Here is a 16,875-nt window from a genome sequence, read left to right on the forward strand (position 1 = left end):
GCACACAATGGCAGTGGATTGTAACAGACATTAAATGTTCAGTTTACTTAATGAACTGAATTTTGTACTTTCACAAGTATTTAATTTTTATCATATTTTACTGGTTTGTTGGGATGACTTTTTCCTTCACAAACCCCCAGCAGTTTCTGAAAAATAGCAGTACACATACCTCATCTGCAGAGATGTCCAGTAGCTCTGAGATGTCCACCTCAGTAACAGACAATGGCTGACTGATGGCCATCGCTGCAGTGGCAACATCAGGATGATAATGGTTCTGAAGTGTCTACACGTGGGGAAGAAAGAAAAAAATATTATTCTTCTGAATCTAGTACACCAAGGACTTCATGCAACAACCAACCTCATCTCCTACAATGTTTGTCAATTTCTGATAATTCTAGCTGGACCACGACCCAAAGTCTATTAAATCCTAATGTTTTCTGATAAAGCACATCATTACTATCTTTTGTGTGTGTATTATTTATTTTTATATATATATACATATATATATATATATATATATATATATATATATATATATATATATATACACACACACACATGGATTCCATTCTAATTGCCAAAATTACATTATTTCGAAATTCACTTTGCTGAGACCAGTTCTCCAAAGTTACAGTAATCCAAAATGCAAAATACCGACAAGTCAATCACTAACACCTACAACACACACTAAAACAAATACTCTAATTTTTCTCTAATTTTTGCAGGGGGACAAGTGCCCGTGTGCCCCCCACACCACCTGCAAATTGTACATACCAATTTTGAGATCGCACTACAGTGACAAGGCTATATATGTCCATCCATACTGTAGTGCGATCTCAGTTTATAATAGAGTAATGTACACTTTTTGCTTTCCACAATGTACATAGCTGTACACCTACCTGCATAAAGTACAGTTTTGTACCTACCATAAATGTAGATGTTCGAGTGCTCATACAGCTGCAGTCATTACAGATGGGTTATCCTGCCGTCAGGTGGGTCCTCGGTCGGCCGAATTCCAAAGTCTAGGTCCGGCGTCGGTTGCCGTCACTTCTTCCCTGACGTCAGTGTGGCAGGGGTATAAAAGAGGCAGCCGACGCCATTTTCTTCAGTTTTTCTTGCCCCAGATGTCAGGTGCCCCCAGAAGGAAAGCAAAACATAATATTATGCAAACATGCAATGTAGATAAATCAAAAACAGTAGTTGCAAGCAAATACACCATAAAAGAATACCCCAAATAGGTTGTATGATAAAGGTGTTTGTCATAAGGCCTGTCCTAAGAGGGGATGGAGGGAGGGTAACCTGGACTGCAGCTGTATGAGCACTCGAACATCTACATTTATGGTAGGTACAAAACTGTACTATGTTCATCGTGCATACAGCTGCAGTCATTACAGATGGGTAGAATCCCAAAGCTAAGTAAGGATGGTAGGCACTAAGTGGAACTAGGAGGCGAGGATGCCCTGCAGGACTGCTGTGGCAAAGCCCGCTCTAGATTTTGAGTATAGTGGAAGGTGGTAGTGCTTGGAGAAAGTGTGCACTGAACTCCAAGTAGCTGCTTCCAAAATGTCCTTGGTAGGGTGAGGAAAGCTGCAGAGGTAGCTGTAGCCCTGGTGGAGTGGGATCTGATGTATACAGGCACAGATTTTCCATGAAATGAATAACAAAAGCGTATGCAGTGGGCTATCCATTTTGAAATTGTCTGTTTGGAAATAGCCTTTCCTTGAGCACCTGTAGCATAGGACACAAAGAGCTGCTCAGATTTCCTGAATGGCTTTGTTCTGTCCAAGCAATAACGAAGTTGTCTGTGAATGTCCAAGGAATGTAGTAGTCTCTCCCCTTTGTTCTGTGGATTTGGATAAAAGGTAGGTAAATGAATAGTCTGATTCAAAGCTACACTGGATACTACCTTTGGCATGAAGGTAGGGTTGGTTCGTAAGGAAACTCTGTCCTGATGGAAAATGATGAATGGTTGCACAGCCATGAGGGCCTGTAGTTCCGAAACCCTGCGTGCTGAGGTAATAGCCAGAAGGAAGGCGGTTTTCCATGACAAGTATTGTAGCTCTGTTGAAGAAGCCAGCTCAAAGGGAGGCAGGGTCAGCTTTTCCAATATGAAGTTGAGGTCCCAAGCTGGGATTGGTGGTTTCCGGGGGGGTTTTATATTTTTTGCCCCTCTGAGGAACTGCCTTAATAGAAGATGTGAGAATAAAGGAGGATCTGTATTGTATTGTGCAGAAATGGCTGAAGCGTAGATCTTGATGGAGGAGAAGGAAAGGCCACTGTTTAACATCTCAGCTAGGTACTGTAAAATTTGAGGTATATTTATTACCCAAGGATTCTGGCCCTTTTCTTGATTCCAGGAACAAAATCGTTTCCATTTGGCGGAGTAGGCTTTTCTAGTAGAGGGTCTTCTGGCCTCCAAGATGACATCCTGCACCTCCTTGGAGAGGAGAGTCTGTTGGGAAATTAAGGTATTCTCCATGCAGCTAGATTTAGGGTTTTGAGCTGGCTGTGAAGAGTTTTGTAGTTGTGCTGGGACAACAGAAGAGGGACTAGAGGTAGGATCCATGGTGGGGAGTGTGTCAGGCTCTTTAGGAGAGGATACCAGTGTTGTCGTGGCCAGTCTGGAGCAATGAGAATCATTTGTGGCTTCTCTGCTCTGGCTTTTAATAGAACTTTGGTCAGTAGAGGAAGAGGCGGGAAGGCATAGACTGTCAATGCTGTCCAATTGAAAGAGAGTGCGTCCACTTTCCAGGCCTGTGGATGATAGGTCCTTGAACAAAATTTTTCCAACTGGTAATTTCTGTGGGTAGCAAATAGATCTATGTCTGGCTGTCCCCATGCCTGAGTTATCTTTGAGAAGACTTGAGGATGCAACTTCCATTCGTGTGGGTCTGTCATATTTCTGCTTAAGTTGTCTGCCAGTATGTTTTCCTTCCCTGGCAGGAATTGTGTCTGTAGTTGAATTTGTAATTCCAGTGCTGTGTTCCATAGTGTCATGGCTTGCCTGCACAGAGGGTATGAATGAGTTCCCCACTGTTTGTTTATGTACCACATGACTGTGGTGTTGTCTGTCCTGATCAATAGCTGGCCTGGATGCAGTAGGTCTTTGAAGGTCATAAGAGCATTTTGCACGGCTAGCATCTCCTTTTGGTTGATGTGTAGGTGCTTCTCTTTTTGGGACCATTTTCCCTGAATGCACTGATCTGCCATGTGTGCACCCCAGGCGTTGTCTGAGGCATCCGTTGTGATGATTTGAGTTGCTTGAGGTACACAGAAAGGGAGACCTGTGTTTCTTTGGCATGCTTGAGCCCACCACAAAAATTCCTTTTGAAGGCATGGAATGAGTGGTATAATTGTTTCCAAGCTACGGCTGTGTTGAGACCATAGGTTTGTTAGGTACCATTGTAGTTTCCTCATATGCAGCTTTGCACATGGTATTAGAAGGATGCAAGATGCCATGAATCCCAGAGCCTGCAGGACTTTCCTTGCAGTTAGTCTGGTGAAAGTTGCCATTTTGTTGAAGTATTGAGACAGTTGCCCTTGTTTGTCCGGCGTGAGGTAGGCCATCTGGGTGGTTGTATTTAAGCTGGCACCCAGGAAAATTATCTGTTGAGAAGGTATTAGTTTTGATTTCTTTTTGTTCACTGTGTATCCCAGGTAGTTTAACAGTTTTATTACAAACGCCAGATGCTGCAATAGAATGTCCTTGCTGTCTGCTTGGATCAGGCAGTCGTCCAGATATGGGTAGATTTGTATTCCTTGTTGTCTGCAGAAGGCAATTACTGATGCCAGGCATTTCGTAAACACTCTGGGCGCAGTAGATAAGCCAAAGGGCAATGCAGAGAATAGGTAATGGGTTGAACCTGCAAAAAATCTGAGGTAACTTCTGCAATCTGGTCTGATAGGGACATGCAGGTATGCCTCCTTGAGGTCCAATGTTAACAGCCAAGATTCCTTGCCCAGCATGGGAAGAAGCTGCTGTAATGTGAGCATCTTGAATTTTGGCACCTGTAGATATGTGTTTAGGATGGATAGGTCTAAGATGGGTCTCCAATCTTTGTCTTTCCTTGGTACCAGGAATAGTCTGGAATAAAAACCTTGACCTTGTTCTTTTGCAGGTACCTCTTGAATCGCTTTCATATCCATGAGAGCGGAAATTTGTCTTTGTGCCTCTGCCCTTTGATTTTGTGGCAGGTTTGGCAAGCCTCTCATTTTTGGAAGGGTGTGAAAGTGGAACCTGTAGCCTCTGTCTATAATGTCCAGAATCCATTTGTCTTTTGTAACAATGTGCCAGTTTTTTGAAAATAATGCCAGTTTTCCGTCCAAAGGTGCTGCCATTAAAGCTTTGTTTGGCAGGCATAGGGGGACGTCATTGTGTCTGTTTTCTAAATGACTGTGATCTATCTTCTCCACCTCTTGGGGTTGGTGCTTGCCACTGTCTAGCTCTGTAAGATCCTTGAGGTTGACCTCTACCCCTTGGGCGTCTGTATCTGCCCCTTTGAGGTCTGTCCGTGGCTGGAAAGGACCAATTTTTTGAAGGCCAGTTTCTGCTGAAGCGTGGAGGTTGTACCTGCAAGAAATCTTTTACTGTTTGCATAGATTTCTTTTTTTCCTCCATTTTCTTTAGTACCTCCTCAGCTTTAACACCAAACAATATATCTTTTTGAAGTGGTGCATCTAATAACTTTGCTTTGACATGATCTGGTAAGGTTTGCTCTTTGAGCCAAGCATGTCTACGTATAACAGACCCCGTGACAGCAGCTCTACATGAGGCCTCTAAAGCATCAAAACCACACTGCAAGGTAGGTTTACCCACTTGCTCTGCTCCATGCAACAAATCCTGCAACTCTTTCAAATCTGGTTGTTCTGTTTGTGTCATTTTGCTTTTCAGCTGAGATAACAAAAACTGTTGGTACTTTAACATATGAAATTGACAGTTTAATGCCCTCATGGTTAAAGTGGCAGATGTATACACCTTTTTCCCCCACCTTTCTAATGCTCTGGAATCTCTCTCTGAAGGTAAAGGGTTTTTAGCAGTAGAGGCCTTTATTCTCTTGGGACCCTGTGAAATTGTTTCTGGGTCAGCAGTACGGCTTTTATAAAGGAACTGGTGAGAATCAGGAACCTGGTAATACCTGTCTGGTTTAACAGGGGCTGGAGGTAAAGAATCTAGATTAAGACTGGCTTCTGCATACACAGCATCCAAAATATCTAAAACAGGAGGGATAGCCAGGGGCCTATGCTGGGGGAGCAGCAGAAATTCCCTGAGCCTTTTCTTGGAATCTGAGTAATCTTGGCCTTCCCAGTGGAAGTGCTCCCTCAATGTATGCAGGGTTTCCCCAAAAGAGTAGTCCTCAGGGGGGGAGACCGAGGGAATAGACTCCTCAGCATCAGAGTCTTCAAAAGGGGAATAGGCATAATCCTGGTCCTCAGAATGGTCTGAGGTAATAGAAGCCTGGTCTGAAGAAGGGTAGTCTTCCTCCAATCTGGGTCTTTTGTCAGAGGGGGGTTGAGAACCCCTGATGAGAGTTATCAAATCCTCAGCCATTTTAAGCATCTGCTTTTTAGGCATGGGGCCTTGAGAGGAGGTCTGAGGACCCTGTTTTTTAGTTTTCATGGCAGCTTTAGATTTAGTGAAGGATTTAATAGAGAAGGTGGAAGGCCTGAAGACGCCTTCAGAAGTGGCAGGCCTCACTAAATTTTCAGTTTCCCCGCCAAGAGTGGCATCGGTATCTGCAGTGGGAATGGAGACTGAGGAGCCTGCGACCTCGGGTACTGAAGTCATCGGTAAAATAGTTTCATCGGTAGTCAGGGGCTGCGTAGGCACCTCGCTGAGAACCGGAGAACCGGTAGTCGGCCTAAGCGTGGTCTCAGTACTCGATGCAGACCTCGGATGTCGGTCCTTGTCTTTGTGTCTTTTGCTTAAAACTGATGTCGGTGTATCCGACGACATGATATAATTACATTTTTTGCCAAAATAATGAAGGGCGTACTCCGCCCGGTGCTTAATAGTGCGCTTGTTGAACCTAGCACAAAAACGGCAGGCCAAGACGTCGTGGTCTGGCCCTAAGCAAGGTATACAGAAAGAATGGAAATCCTTATGTGGTATTTGCTTCCCACAAGAAATGCAATTATTAACTTTGTCTGACATCGGAATGAGGCAAGAAAAGTTTCCCCAACGTGGTACTTAGCTTTAAAGAAGACTTCGGCTGAAATACTTTCGTAAATCTCAGGAGTTGGCCGACCGGCACTTGCGAACTGCTTCTGCTTCGGGCACTGTGCGGCAAGAAAGACTGGAGAAAATGGCGTCGGCTGCCTCTTTTATACCCCTGCTGCACTGACGTCAGGGAAGAAGCGACAACAACCGACGCCGGACCTAGACTTTGGAATTCGGCCGACCGAGGACCCGCCTGATGGCAGGATAACCCATCTGTAATGACTGCAGCTGTATGCACGATGAACATCTGGTATGGTGCATTAGATAGCATGGAAGCAGAGATTTAGTGGAAATGAAATTCGGCAAAGTGCCGTTTCAGACTACTGTAACTTCAGACAACTGGTCTTGGCAAAGTGAATTTCGGAATAATGCAATTTCAGCAATTAGAATGGGAGCCATACATATGTTATATACACATACATACATATACATTATATATGTGTATGGATTATATACATCTATCCACACACACGGGTCTACTTCAGACCATCGAAATGCCACATCATAAAATCACAAAACATTGAGATGGAAACAACAAAACATGAGAACATTGAAGGATGACATGAACATCCACCCAGGTAGTGTGGCTGTCAGACAGTACACAGTAGCATGGAATGATGATCACGGTACATTGGGGATTGGGAAATTTACTCTTACCCCAATGCAGTGTAATCTCGGAGTTGGTATATATAATTTAAGGGGGTGCAAAATTGTTGTAACAGGTATATTCGTTTGTTAGATTTGTTTTTAAGTGAAGTATTTGCTGTGAGTTCCACAGGATGATGTTGAAACAGTTTTGTGTATTTGGTTTGTTTCGTCGCTCGATGATGTCATCCTTCGGTGTTCCCATGTTTCACTGTTTCCATCTCAATGTTTTGTGATTCGATGATGTGACATTTCGATCGTCTGAAGTAGATCCACACATATACATGCACACACAGACACACAGACGCACAGAGAGACAGACACACGCACACAGACAGACACACACACACGCACACAGACACACGCACACAGACAGACACACACACACACACACACACAGACACTACAAGAAAAACACAACAAATGTGATGCTTCTCCTAGTTTAATTTCTCCAAGTCTTTTGGGTTTCTACCCATTCCTAAGTCAAAATATGCTTAAATTTTGTGAAATTAGTATTGTTTCAATTTTTTATGTTAGCCAAAAGTGATTTTCGCAGCACCTGCAATTCATACAGAGTTACATGTACTGGTAGAATAGCTAAATAAGACTGTAAATTATTTTTATGAGACCTATTGCTCCTACTACTATTGGAACTCTCTGGCTGTCCTCCTTCCACACTGCTCTCATTTCTGCATGCAAATTCTGGTATTTTATGACTCTCTCTCTGTAAAACACAATTATCACTGGGTATAGCAATTTCAATGATCAATGCAACTTTCATCTTTCATGGTTCACATGTTGGTACTAGACTATCAGCCCTAGGGCCTATACAAGCCTAGCCATAACAATTACCTGGCTATTTCTTCCCACACTATTTACTTCCCTGGACCCTGTCTAGAAGGGCGACTGACGTGATCCCCAGGGTGAATTTCCTGTCTCCCATCCAATCATCAAGGTTTCTTTGGAAAAGGGCCAAAGAGGCGCTCTGCTTGACATTATTGGGCCGTCTATTCCAGAGTCTGGAGAGTCTCCGGGTCAGGAACCTATCCCTCCGGCATGTTTTGTTCAGTGTGATAAGGTTTAGAACCCTGGAGCGTTGCTCTCTGAGGGATTGGGATTTAAGTGCAGCATGTCCAACAGCTCTGGGTTTGACATGGCCTTGTATGTTAAGCAGAGATTGCCTTTGAGTAGATGATATGCGACAGAGTACAGGTGGTGTTTTTTTAGATGGTCAGCATAGGGCATCTGCTTTAGGCCTGTGATTCTTTTAGTGAGGTATTTCTGCGGACTTTTCAGTTGTTGCAGATGTCCTGAGAGGTACACACCAAATGGGGAGTTATATTCTATAATAGGTCTAATGAGGGATGAGTACAGTGGGACAATGACCTCCTTTTTTCTGGATAAAAAGCCCTTAGTGATGAGGTTTGCTATACAGAAGGATTTCCTGACTGTTGTGGCGATGTGGTTATCGAAGGTGAGACCACTGTCCACCTGTGTCCCTAAGTCTCTTATCACACTTCCAGTGTTTAGTGTACTGCTACCTATGTGGTAATTCATGGGTACATTTTTTTCCCCAAAGTGGATAACTATACATTTCTTGGCATTGAGCTTGAGCCCATGCTTCTGGCACAAAGCATATGTTTCTGTAAGACCCTTTTATAGAATATCCACATCATCTGGGGATTCAATAATGGCTCCCAGTTTGCAGTCATCTGCAAACTTCGTTAGCCAGAGTCCCTTAGTGTTGGCCTGTACTGCAGACAAGTAGATGACAAACAAGAGGGGCCCCAGGTCTGAACCCTGAGGTACTCCACTTGTCACTTGTCTAGAGCTGGATTTGGAGTCGGCTACTTTTACAGTGTGGGCTCTGTCAGTAAGCCAGTTGGCAACCCATCGAGTGATGTATGGATTAATGCCAAGTTTATTGGGTTCACTGGTAGGTACTAAGCTATTGGCCCTAGGGTCTATATAAGCCTAGCCAAAAAGGTACCCTGGCTTTTGCTACCCAAGAAAATTATTTTCCTGTGCCCCTGTCAAGTATAGCCACAGAAGTGATCCCTGGGGTGACTTTCCTATTTCCCATCCAATCATCAAGATTTTTCTTGAAGAGTGCTAATGAGGAGCTCTGCTTGACATAGATAGGTAGTCTGTTCCAGAGTATGGGAAGTCTCTGGGACAGAAATCTATCCCTCCAGCATGTTCTGTTTATTGTGGTGACAAGGTTTAGGTCCCTAGAGCATGTAGCTCGGAGGGATTGGGATTTCTTTAAGTGGAGCATGTCCAACAGCTCTGGGTTTGACATAGCTTTGTATGTTATGCAGAGATCGCCTCTGAGTAGGCGATATGCGACGGAGTAAAACTGGAGTTGTTTGAGACAGTCTGCGTAAGGCATCTGTTTGAGGCCAGTAATCCTCTTTGTGAGGTATTTCTGTGGCCTTTCCAGTTGTTGTAGATGTCTTGTGATGTACATACCAAAAGGGGCATTGTACTCTATAATGGGTCTAATGAGTGATGAGTAGAGGGGGGACAATGACCTCTTTTTCTGGATGAGAAACCTTTTGTGATGTGGTGTGCCACGTACAAGGATTTCCTGACCACTGTGGCGATGTGATTATCAAAGGAAAGACTACTGTCCACCTGTGTCCCAAGGTCTCATCACACTTTCAGTGTTAGACTATCGCCTATGTGGTAGTTCATGGGTACAGAGTTTTTACCAAAGGGGAATGACAATGTACTTTTTGGCATTGAGCTTGAGGCCATGGCTTTGACACCATGGCATCAGTCTCAGTGAGGCTCTTTTGTAGGATGCCCACATAGCTAGGAATTTCGATTATGGCTCCTAGTTTGCAGTCATCTGCGAACTTAGTTAGCCAATGACCTTCTATGTTAGCCTGTACTTCAGAGAAGTAGATACCAAACAGGAGAGGACCCAGGACTGAATCCTGTGGTACTCCACTTGTCACTGGTCTGAAGTCGGATTTGGAGTTTGCTACTTTCACAGTGTGGGTTCTGTCAGTAAGCCAGTTGGCAACCCATCTTGTGACATAGGGATTTATACCTAGTTTAGAGAGTTTATCTATAGTTTCAGAGTGGGGGATGGTGTCGAAAGCCTTGGCGAGATCTAGATAGGCTGTGTGAACCACCTTACCTTCATCTATGGCTTTGGTGACTTCTTCAAAGAAGTCTATCAGGTTTAGGAGACATGATCTGCCTTTTACAAACCCGAACTGTGTGGGGTCCAGAGTTTGGAGCTTACCAATGTCTTTTGAGTTCCATGATGATACGTTCCATGGCCTTGCAGACCAGGCTCGTCAGGCTAATGGGGCGGTAGTTCTTGTCTGTCGTGGCTCCCCCTTTGTGGAGTGGGATAACCGTTGCAGTGCATCATTCAATGGGCACAAAGCCTGATGTGAGGCTATGATTGAACATGGTACTTGGGTGGGGTGCCAGTTCATTCTGTAGTTCGTGCAGAATGCAGCCTGGGATGTTGTCAGGTCCCATGGATGCTGTGTTCTTGGCTTTGGAGAGTGAGGTTTTTACCTGTGCAGCCATGATTACAGGAACTTTGCATTCTTCCGGTATAGAGATGGGCCCTTTAGGGGGTGAGAGGGGTGTAAAGTTAGCATTGAACCTATCTGCAAGGATCTTGGCAATATCAATTGGTTCTGTATATTTAGTGCCATTGTGCTGTAACTCAGAGCAGATCCGAGTGTTGCCATTGAGATTCTTGACATAGCTATAGAATGATTTGTGGTTGCCTTTAGAATCAGTGGAAATTTTGTTTTCATAACTAGCTTTGGAGGATTTTATGAGGGATCACAGCTTCTTACTGAGGCTGACCAGGGAGTTCCTCCAATCATGGGATTTTACTCTTTTTTGCAACAGTTTCTTTCTTCTGTTGTAGAGTTTGTTTATGGCAGAAGACCACTAGATTGGCTTCCTTTTTTTGGAGGATAGCATCTTGGTTCTGTTAGGGATAGCACGATCCATGTACTCATGTAACTGCTTATAAAGTGCATTTGTGTAGGATTCAGCAGTCGTACCTCTATTGTCCATCTGCATGGGTGTTGTGAAGTTTGCCACTTCTGTCTTAAGAAGTGTTAAGTTGGCTTTGGAGACATTTTTTATGGTTGTTTCCCTAATGGGGGGTGGGGGCGGGATGTGGATGTCTAGGGTGATTAGCTTGTGGTCAGATCAACGAGGAATTGACCTCTGGTGTGGAACACCAATCGCCCATGCTGGTAATGACCAGGTCTAGGATATTGCTGCCCCTGGTGTGGGTGTGGATAAGTTGATCCAAGGCGTTAGAATTGATGAATTCCAGAAAATGTTGAGCAAAAGAGTTGGTACATGAGTAGTTTTCCCAGTTAATGGTGGGGTAGTTGAAATCACCCATTATTAGGGTGTTGGGTTGTACCCTAATATTTTCCAGTGCATCAAGAAAAGAGGAGTGGGAATCCTGGGGCATGGTGGGGGGTCTGTAGCAAGCCACAATTTGGACTGGGATCTTGCCCAGAGTTAGCTGCACTTGGATAATCTCGGATGCATTATGCTGAGCAACTAGCTTGGAGGTGTGGACATCTTTATTGACTATAGACACGCCTCCGCCTTTAGTGTTTCAGTCTGGGTTAGGTGGCCGAAAGGTGTGGCATGAATTATAGCCAGGTAATGCATGGGTGCTCTCTGGAGCTTTAAACCAGGTCTCTGTCACTGCACAGATGTCGATGTTCTCCATTTTAAAGAGTGCATTTTGAGGGTTAGACTTCTAGCATTGAGGATCATTACCCTCAGATTTTGCTTGCTTGTACCTGTTACAGTGGTGAATTTGTCATTTGAACCTTGCCTAAAAAAGGCAATACAGGGGTGGCAAGAGCAAAGCATCGCGGTCTGTCGATCATGTCATCCCAGGCAGACAGATACTAGATTCCCTTAAAATGACACCAGAAGCCTAGCCAAGTGTTGAAGTCAATCATTTTGTCCTTGTACTGTGGTATCATTCCGGTTGATGGCAGGATGCTACTCAGGGCTAGGGTCATACCTGCCTGGGCTACAAAATTGGAGAGCTCCTCCACGTCTCTTCATGTAGTCCAGGGAGGTACATCTCAGGTCATTCACACCAACATGGACAATGACAGAGTCATATTTGTACTTGTTGTGGAGTGACCAGTGTGCGTGTGTTATGTGGCGGATCCTGGCACCAGACAGGCAGCAGCTGACAGTAACTTTCTCGTTGTTTAGCCTGGTGAGTGGAACATCAGTTTGCCTGACTATAGAGTCACCTATGACTAGAGTGTTGGGTACATAATGCCTTATGGGCTGTAGTTGAGTGGCACATTGAGTTTGTAGGCTGTGTGTCATTTGGGTTGTGTTGGGGGGGTGGTGGTTGCTTACATTTCTGCTTTGGAGGTCTCGGATGTTTGGGCAGATTTTTATTGAGAGCCTCCACAAATGTAGGCGTGTGTTTTGTGCTACTATGTGTGTGTTTTGGTGGTGTAGGTTTTGAGGGACTATGTGATGAGTGTGGTGTGGTGCAAGTGTTTACCTTCTCCTCTTGACCGTCTAGTCCAGTCTTCGGGAAGAGAGCTTTGCTTCCAGTTTGGCTATATAAGTGCATCTCTCACAGGTTGTAGTGTTGGGTGGTAGGAAGAGAGGGTTGTCTTTATACATGAGGCAATTGTTACATTGCCCCAAGATGCCCAGATCCATCAGGTAGACAGGAGAAAACACCGGGAGCTGACCTTTAGACATGCCTGGATAGGTGCTTATTTATTAAGTACTAAAAACTGTTTTCCTCTAGACAAGTGAGGAAAGTGGAGAGCTGTAGTAATTTGTAGCTTATTTAGTGCTTACAACGAGTTTTGAACAAGTGCTGAGCTCAAAGAAACATATTTGAGTGCTAAAACTAAAAAGCTGGCTAGTTGTAAGGGGAAAATAATTTGAAGAGCAGACTTTATGGCGCCAGGAATAGTTTAACCCTAGTTAAGCTGGGGGGGGGGGGCTCATGAGCTTACGAACAGTCCTGTACACAGCAAATCTGTATCTGGACTAGACTTGTTACAGGAATGGGGGGAAACAAGTTTAGAAATGTTTTTTTTCCAGTAAAGTGGAAATGAAGAAAGCTGGAGCAGAAGTTAATTCAGGGTTAATAATCTGAGTGGGTTGGCCTTCACAAATGTTCTCTCTCTATTAGATTGAATGAACTAATGACACTAGACTGGGATGAGTGTCCCAGATCAAATATACAGTATAGGCAGGCAACTGCAAAGCCACCAAGTATAAGAACACCACAACAACCACAACAGGCAGGGGGGGGACACAAACTATTACAGCTACTAGCTGTAGCCACTAAATGAAAGTTTTAAACAGATCAAGGAACAAGCAGACTCAAGATAATGCTTTTAACTGCAAACATAATGGACTAGAACACAGAAACCTCAAAAAAAAAATGCACAGAAAAGCATGGATAGAGCACTCACAAACAGAAAATACAACTCACAGTATGAAAAAGCAGTTTACAGTTAAGTAATTCAGTAAACATGCAATTAGAGTAATGAAACAGTATATAACAATGAAAAATACAGTTAAAACAGTACATAAATGCAGTGAAACAGTAAAAAAGCTATGTAACAGTGCAAAATGTAGTAGATTAACTGCATAGCACAATTATAAGCGTTACAGAAGTGCAATTCAATGAAATAAGTGCACGAAATAACTTATCCTGCTCTTGGAATCTTAAGGAATTTCTGCTTAGTTTCAGTAATGAATTAGCATCCACAGTCTGATAAATACAAGCACAACCTTTTCCAGACACAGGGTTTATATACCAGTAAGGATGGAATAGTTAGAAGATCAAATTACTACTCAGTCCTATAAGCCCCTGCTATTACCCAATCACTTGTACTACAGAAGGTCAGGCAACCCTGTTACTCTCAATAATAATTAAGTTGGGTATGTTGTCTTGCCTTAGGGGCTGTTGTTGGGTGGCACACTGCTGTTGTGAGCTATGTGACTCTTTGGTTGTGATTGGTGTTTGTTTGCATTTCAGCTTTGGAGGTCCTTGTTGCTTGGGCAGGTTAATGTTAAGGGCCTCCACATATGTGGGTTTAGTGTTGCTATGTGTGGGTGTTGGTAATGTGGGTTTAGAAGGGCTATGTGTTGCTTGAGGTGTAGTGCGGGTATTAACCTTCTCCTCTTAACTGCCTAGCACAATCTTGGGTGGAGAGAGCTTTGCTTCCTAGTTTGGCTATGTAAGTGCAACCTTTGTAGGTTGTAGTGTTGGGTGGTAGGAGGACAGGGTGTCTGTGTACATGAGGCAATTGCTGCATTGCCCTAGTATGCCCAGATTCACCAGGAGGACAGGAGAAATCACCAGAAGCTGACCCTTGGACATGCCTGGTTTGGTGCTTTTTTGTAAAGTACAAGAGCTGTTTTCCCTTACCTTAGCAAGGTACATTGCAATTATAGGCTGTTTAGTGCCTACGATTAATTTCTCCTTGTTAACAAGGAGAGTTGAGTGCTTGTATCAGTTTAAGACTTCCTAGTGCTTTCCAGCAGGTTTTAAAGCAAGTGCTAGTCACAGGGATGCTTAAAGGTAAGATGAAAAAAATGGTTTATCCTAAACACTGCAGTGTGCACTAGAGGAGTTAGATGTGAAAGTAGGTAACTAAGTTTTACCTGTCTAAAAAGTTAAGTTTTAGTGGAGAGTCGCTATTTTTAAAACAGCAAGATAGACTGAAAGGGAGTGGTCACTTTTTGTATTCTGGTACTATGGAATACAGTAGGATGGCCAATAAATTTAAATAGTTGAAGGGAAGTGATTTCACAAAATGATAATTTTGTCCTTACTCACACAAGCCAGTAAAAGCAGAGAGGAAATGAGATATATGGTCAAATTAACATAAGGGGAAGGCAACTATAAAGACAGTGGTGTTTAGGAACACTACAGTAACCAGGTGGGAGGGTGGGGAAAAAATTTCTGCCTGACTCGTGCAGTTAAAAGCAGAATGCAAGTAAAACACAAGGTAAATAAAACAAATCACAGTATTCAAAATAGAAAAAGGCAATAAAGTAATACAACAAATAAAAAGCAAACTAACCATTCCCAGCAAAGTGCAGCAGAGTCTGGGTGAGCCTTTCTAGTAAAGCCTACTTTGGACTACTATATCTGTTTTTTTCGCACCTGTTTAATGAACTGTTTGTAATGGGTGATCCCATGTGATATAATGCTCCATGGCTCATGTTTCCAAAGCTTCTCAACTACTTCAGTAATGTAATGTTTGCACAATCCACAGTGGAACAGTTTTGCCACACTATTATGCCTTTCAGTACACAGGTCTTCTGCTGTGTGTATCACACCCAGCAACAAAATGTTCAACTGTTTGCAGTTCTCTTTTACAGAATCTGCATTTGTCTTTTTCTCCCACATATTCAATGGGCTTTGTAAATCAAAGTGTACATAGTTCACTATCCTGGGCTGATAACCTTAATCTTTCACCTTTTGGTTTAAATTCACCTCTTCTTAACCATTCCTGCATCAGATCCTTTTAGACATTAAATTGTTCCCGGAGTTTTCCGTGCTCGCAACTATATTTATGCCTTTTCCATATTTCTTGCCTTCTCGTCTCCTTCTTATATTATTTCGTTTTTTGGCACATTAAGTTGCTACCTGATTTTGGTCTACTTCTAGTTTGGTTTCCATTCTCACTTGACGTTGATAGGTTTCTGCTGAATTCAGCAGGGTAGTCAAGTTACATTTGTCCTACATGTTTCAAATCTTTCACTACGTTTGGATCTGATGAGGTCGACAGATATGTGAAGTAATGCTTCTCTCTAATTTTTCCAAATATTTTGGATTTCTAATACCATGATGGGAATGGACCCCATTCCTAAGTCAAAGTACAATTAAAGCTCATGAAATTAGTATTGTTTCAATCTTTGATGTCAGACAGAAGTGCTCTTTGCAGCACCCACAACGTGCTCAATAACAATGACTCCTGCAATTCGTAGTAAGACCTGTTGCTCCTACTACTACTGGAACCGTCTATCAGTCTTCCACATTGCTCTCGCTTCTGCCTGCAAATCCGAATATTTTATGACTTTGTCTCTCTCTGTATGCAAGACTCTGTAGTCACTGGGTGTGGTGATTTCAATGATCAATGCTACTTTTGTCTTCTTTTCTTGGACCACTATATCTATCTGTTTTTCTAGTATCTATCTTTTGAACTGATGGTAATGGATGATCCCATGTGATGTAGACTTCCACCATTTTCTATGATGCTTTCGTGGGTTAAGTTTCCAGTGTTTTTCGGCCACCTCAATAACATAACGTTTGCACAATCCCCAGTGCAACAGTCTTGGTACATTATTATGCCTTTCAGTATACAGTCCTTCTGCCATTAGTATATTACAGCCAGCAACGAAATGTGCAACTGTTTCCAATACTGTTTTACAAAACCTACATTTGGCTGTTTCTCCCACATGTTCAATGGACTTTGTAAACCAACGTGTATGTAGCCCACTATCTTGTGCTGCCAATATTAACCTTTCATCTTTTGGTTTGAATTCGCCTCTCATTAACCATGCCTACATTTGATCTTTATCAACATGAGGTTCTTCCAGAAGTTTTCAATACTTGCAACTATATTTATGCATTCCCACATTTCTTGCCTTCTCATCTGGTCCTTCACCTTATATTCTTTCTTTTGTTTTCTGGCGCATTCAGTTGCTGCCTGATTTTTAACTACTTGTGGTTTGATTTCCATTCCTGCTTGAAACCGATATGCTTCTGCTAGACTAAGCAGGGAAGGTATCTTAGATTTATTCTCCTCATGTTTCAAAACTTTCACTACATTCGGGTCTTGTGAGGTCAGCAGATGAGTGGAGTCCAACAATTGCAGATCTATACATGTAATCAATTTCAAGGAGGCTCATCCCTCTTTCAGAACAGGGAATATATAATCTTGGTATGCACTGATTATGATAAATCATTTGGTGAGCATGAAGCATCCTTCTTG

General features: G+C 43.0%; 1 protein-coding gene across 1 annotated transcript in view; it reads right to left on the minus strand.

The window, feature by feature from the left end:
* The window catches only part of NOC4L (nucleolar complex associated 4 homolog), a 528,079-nt gene that overhangs the window by 10,421 nt on the left and 500,783 nt on the right, over positions 1-16,875 (minus strand). Inside the window, exon 14 of the mRNA XM_044065551.1 lies at positions 170-283. Within this exon, the coding sequence (XP_043921486.1) occupies positions 170-283 (114 nt within the window). The remainder of the gene's footprint in view (positions 1-169; positions 284-16,875) is intronic.

This window comes from Protopterus annectens, chromosome 1.part0 (genome assembly GCF_019279795.1).
Source record: "Protopterus annectens isolate FY-2018-M chromosome 1.part0, PAN1.0, whole genome shotgun sequence".
Classification (NCBI taxonomy): Eukaryota; Metazoa; Chordata; order Ceratodontiformes; family Protopteridae; genus Protopterus; species Protopterus annectens.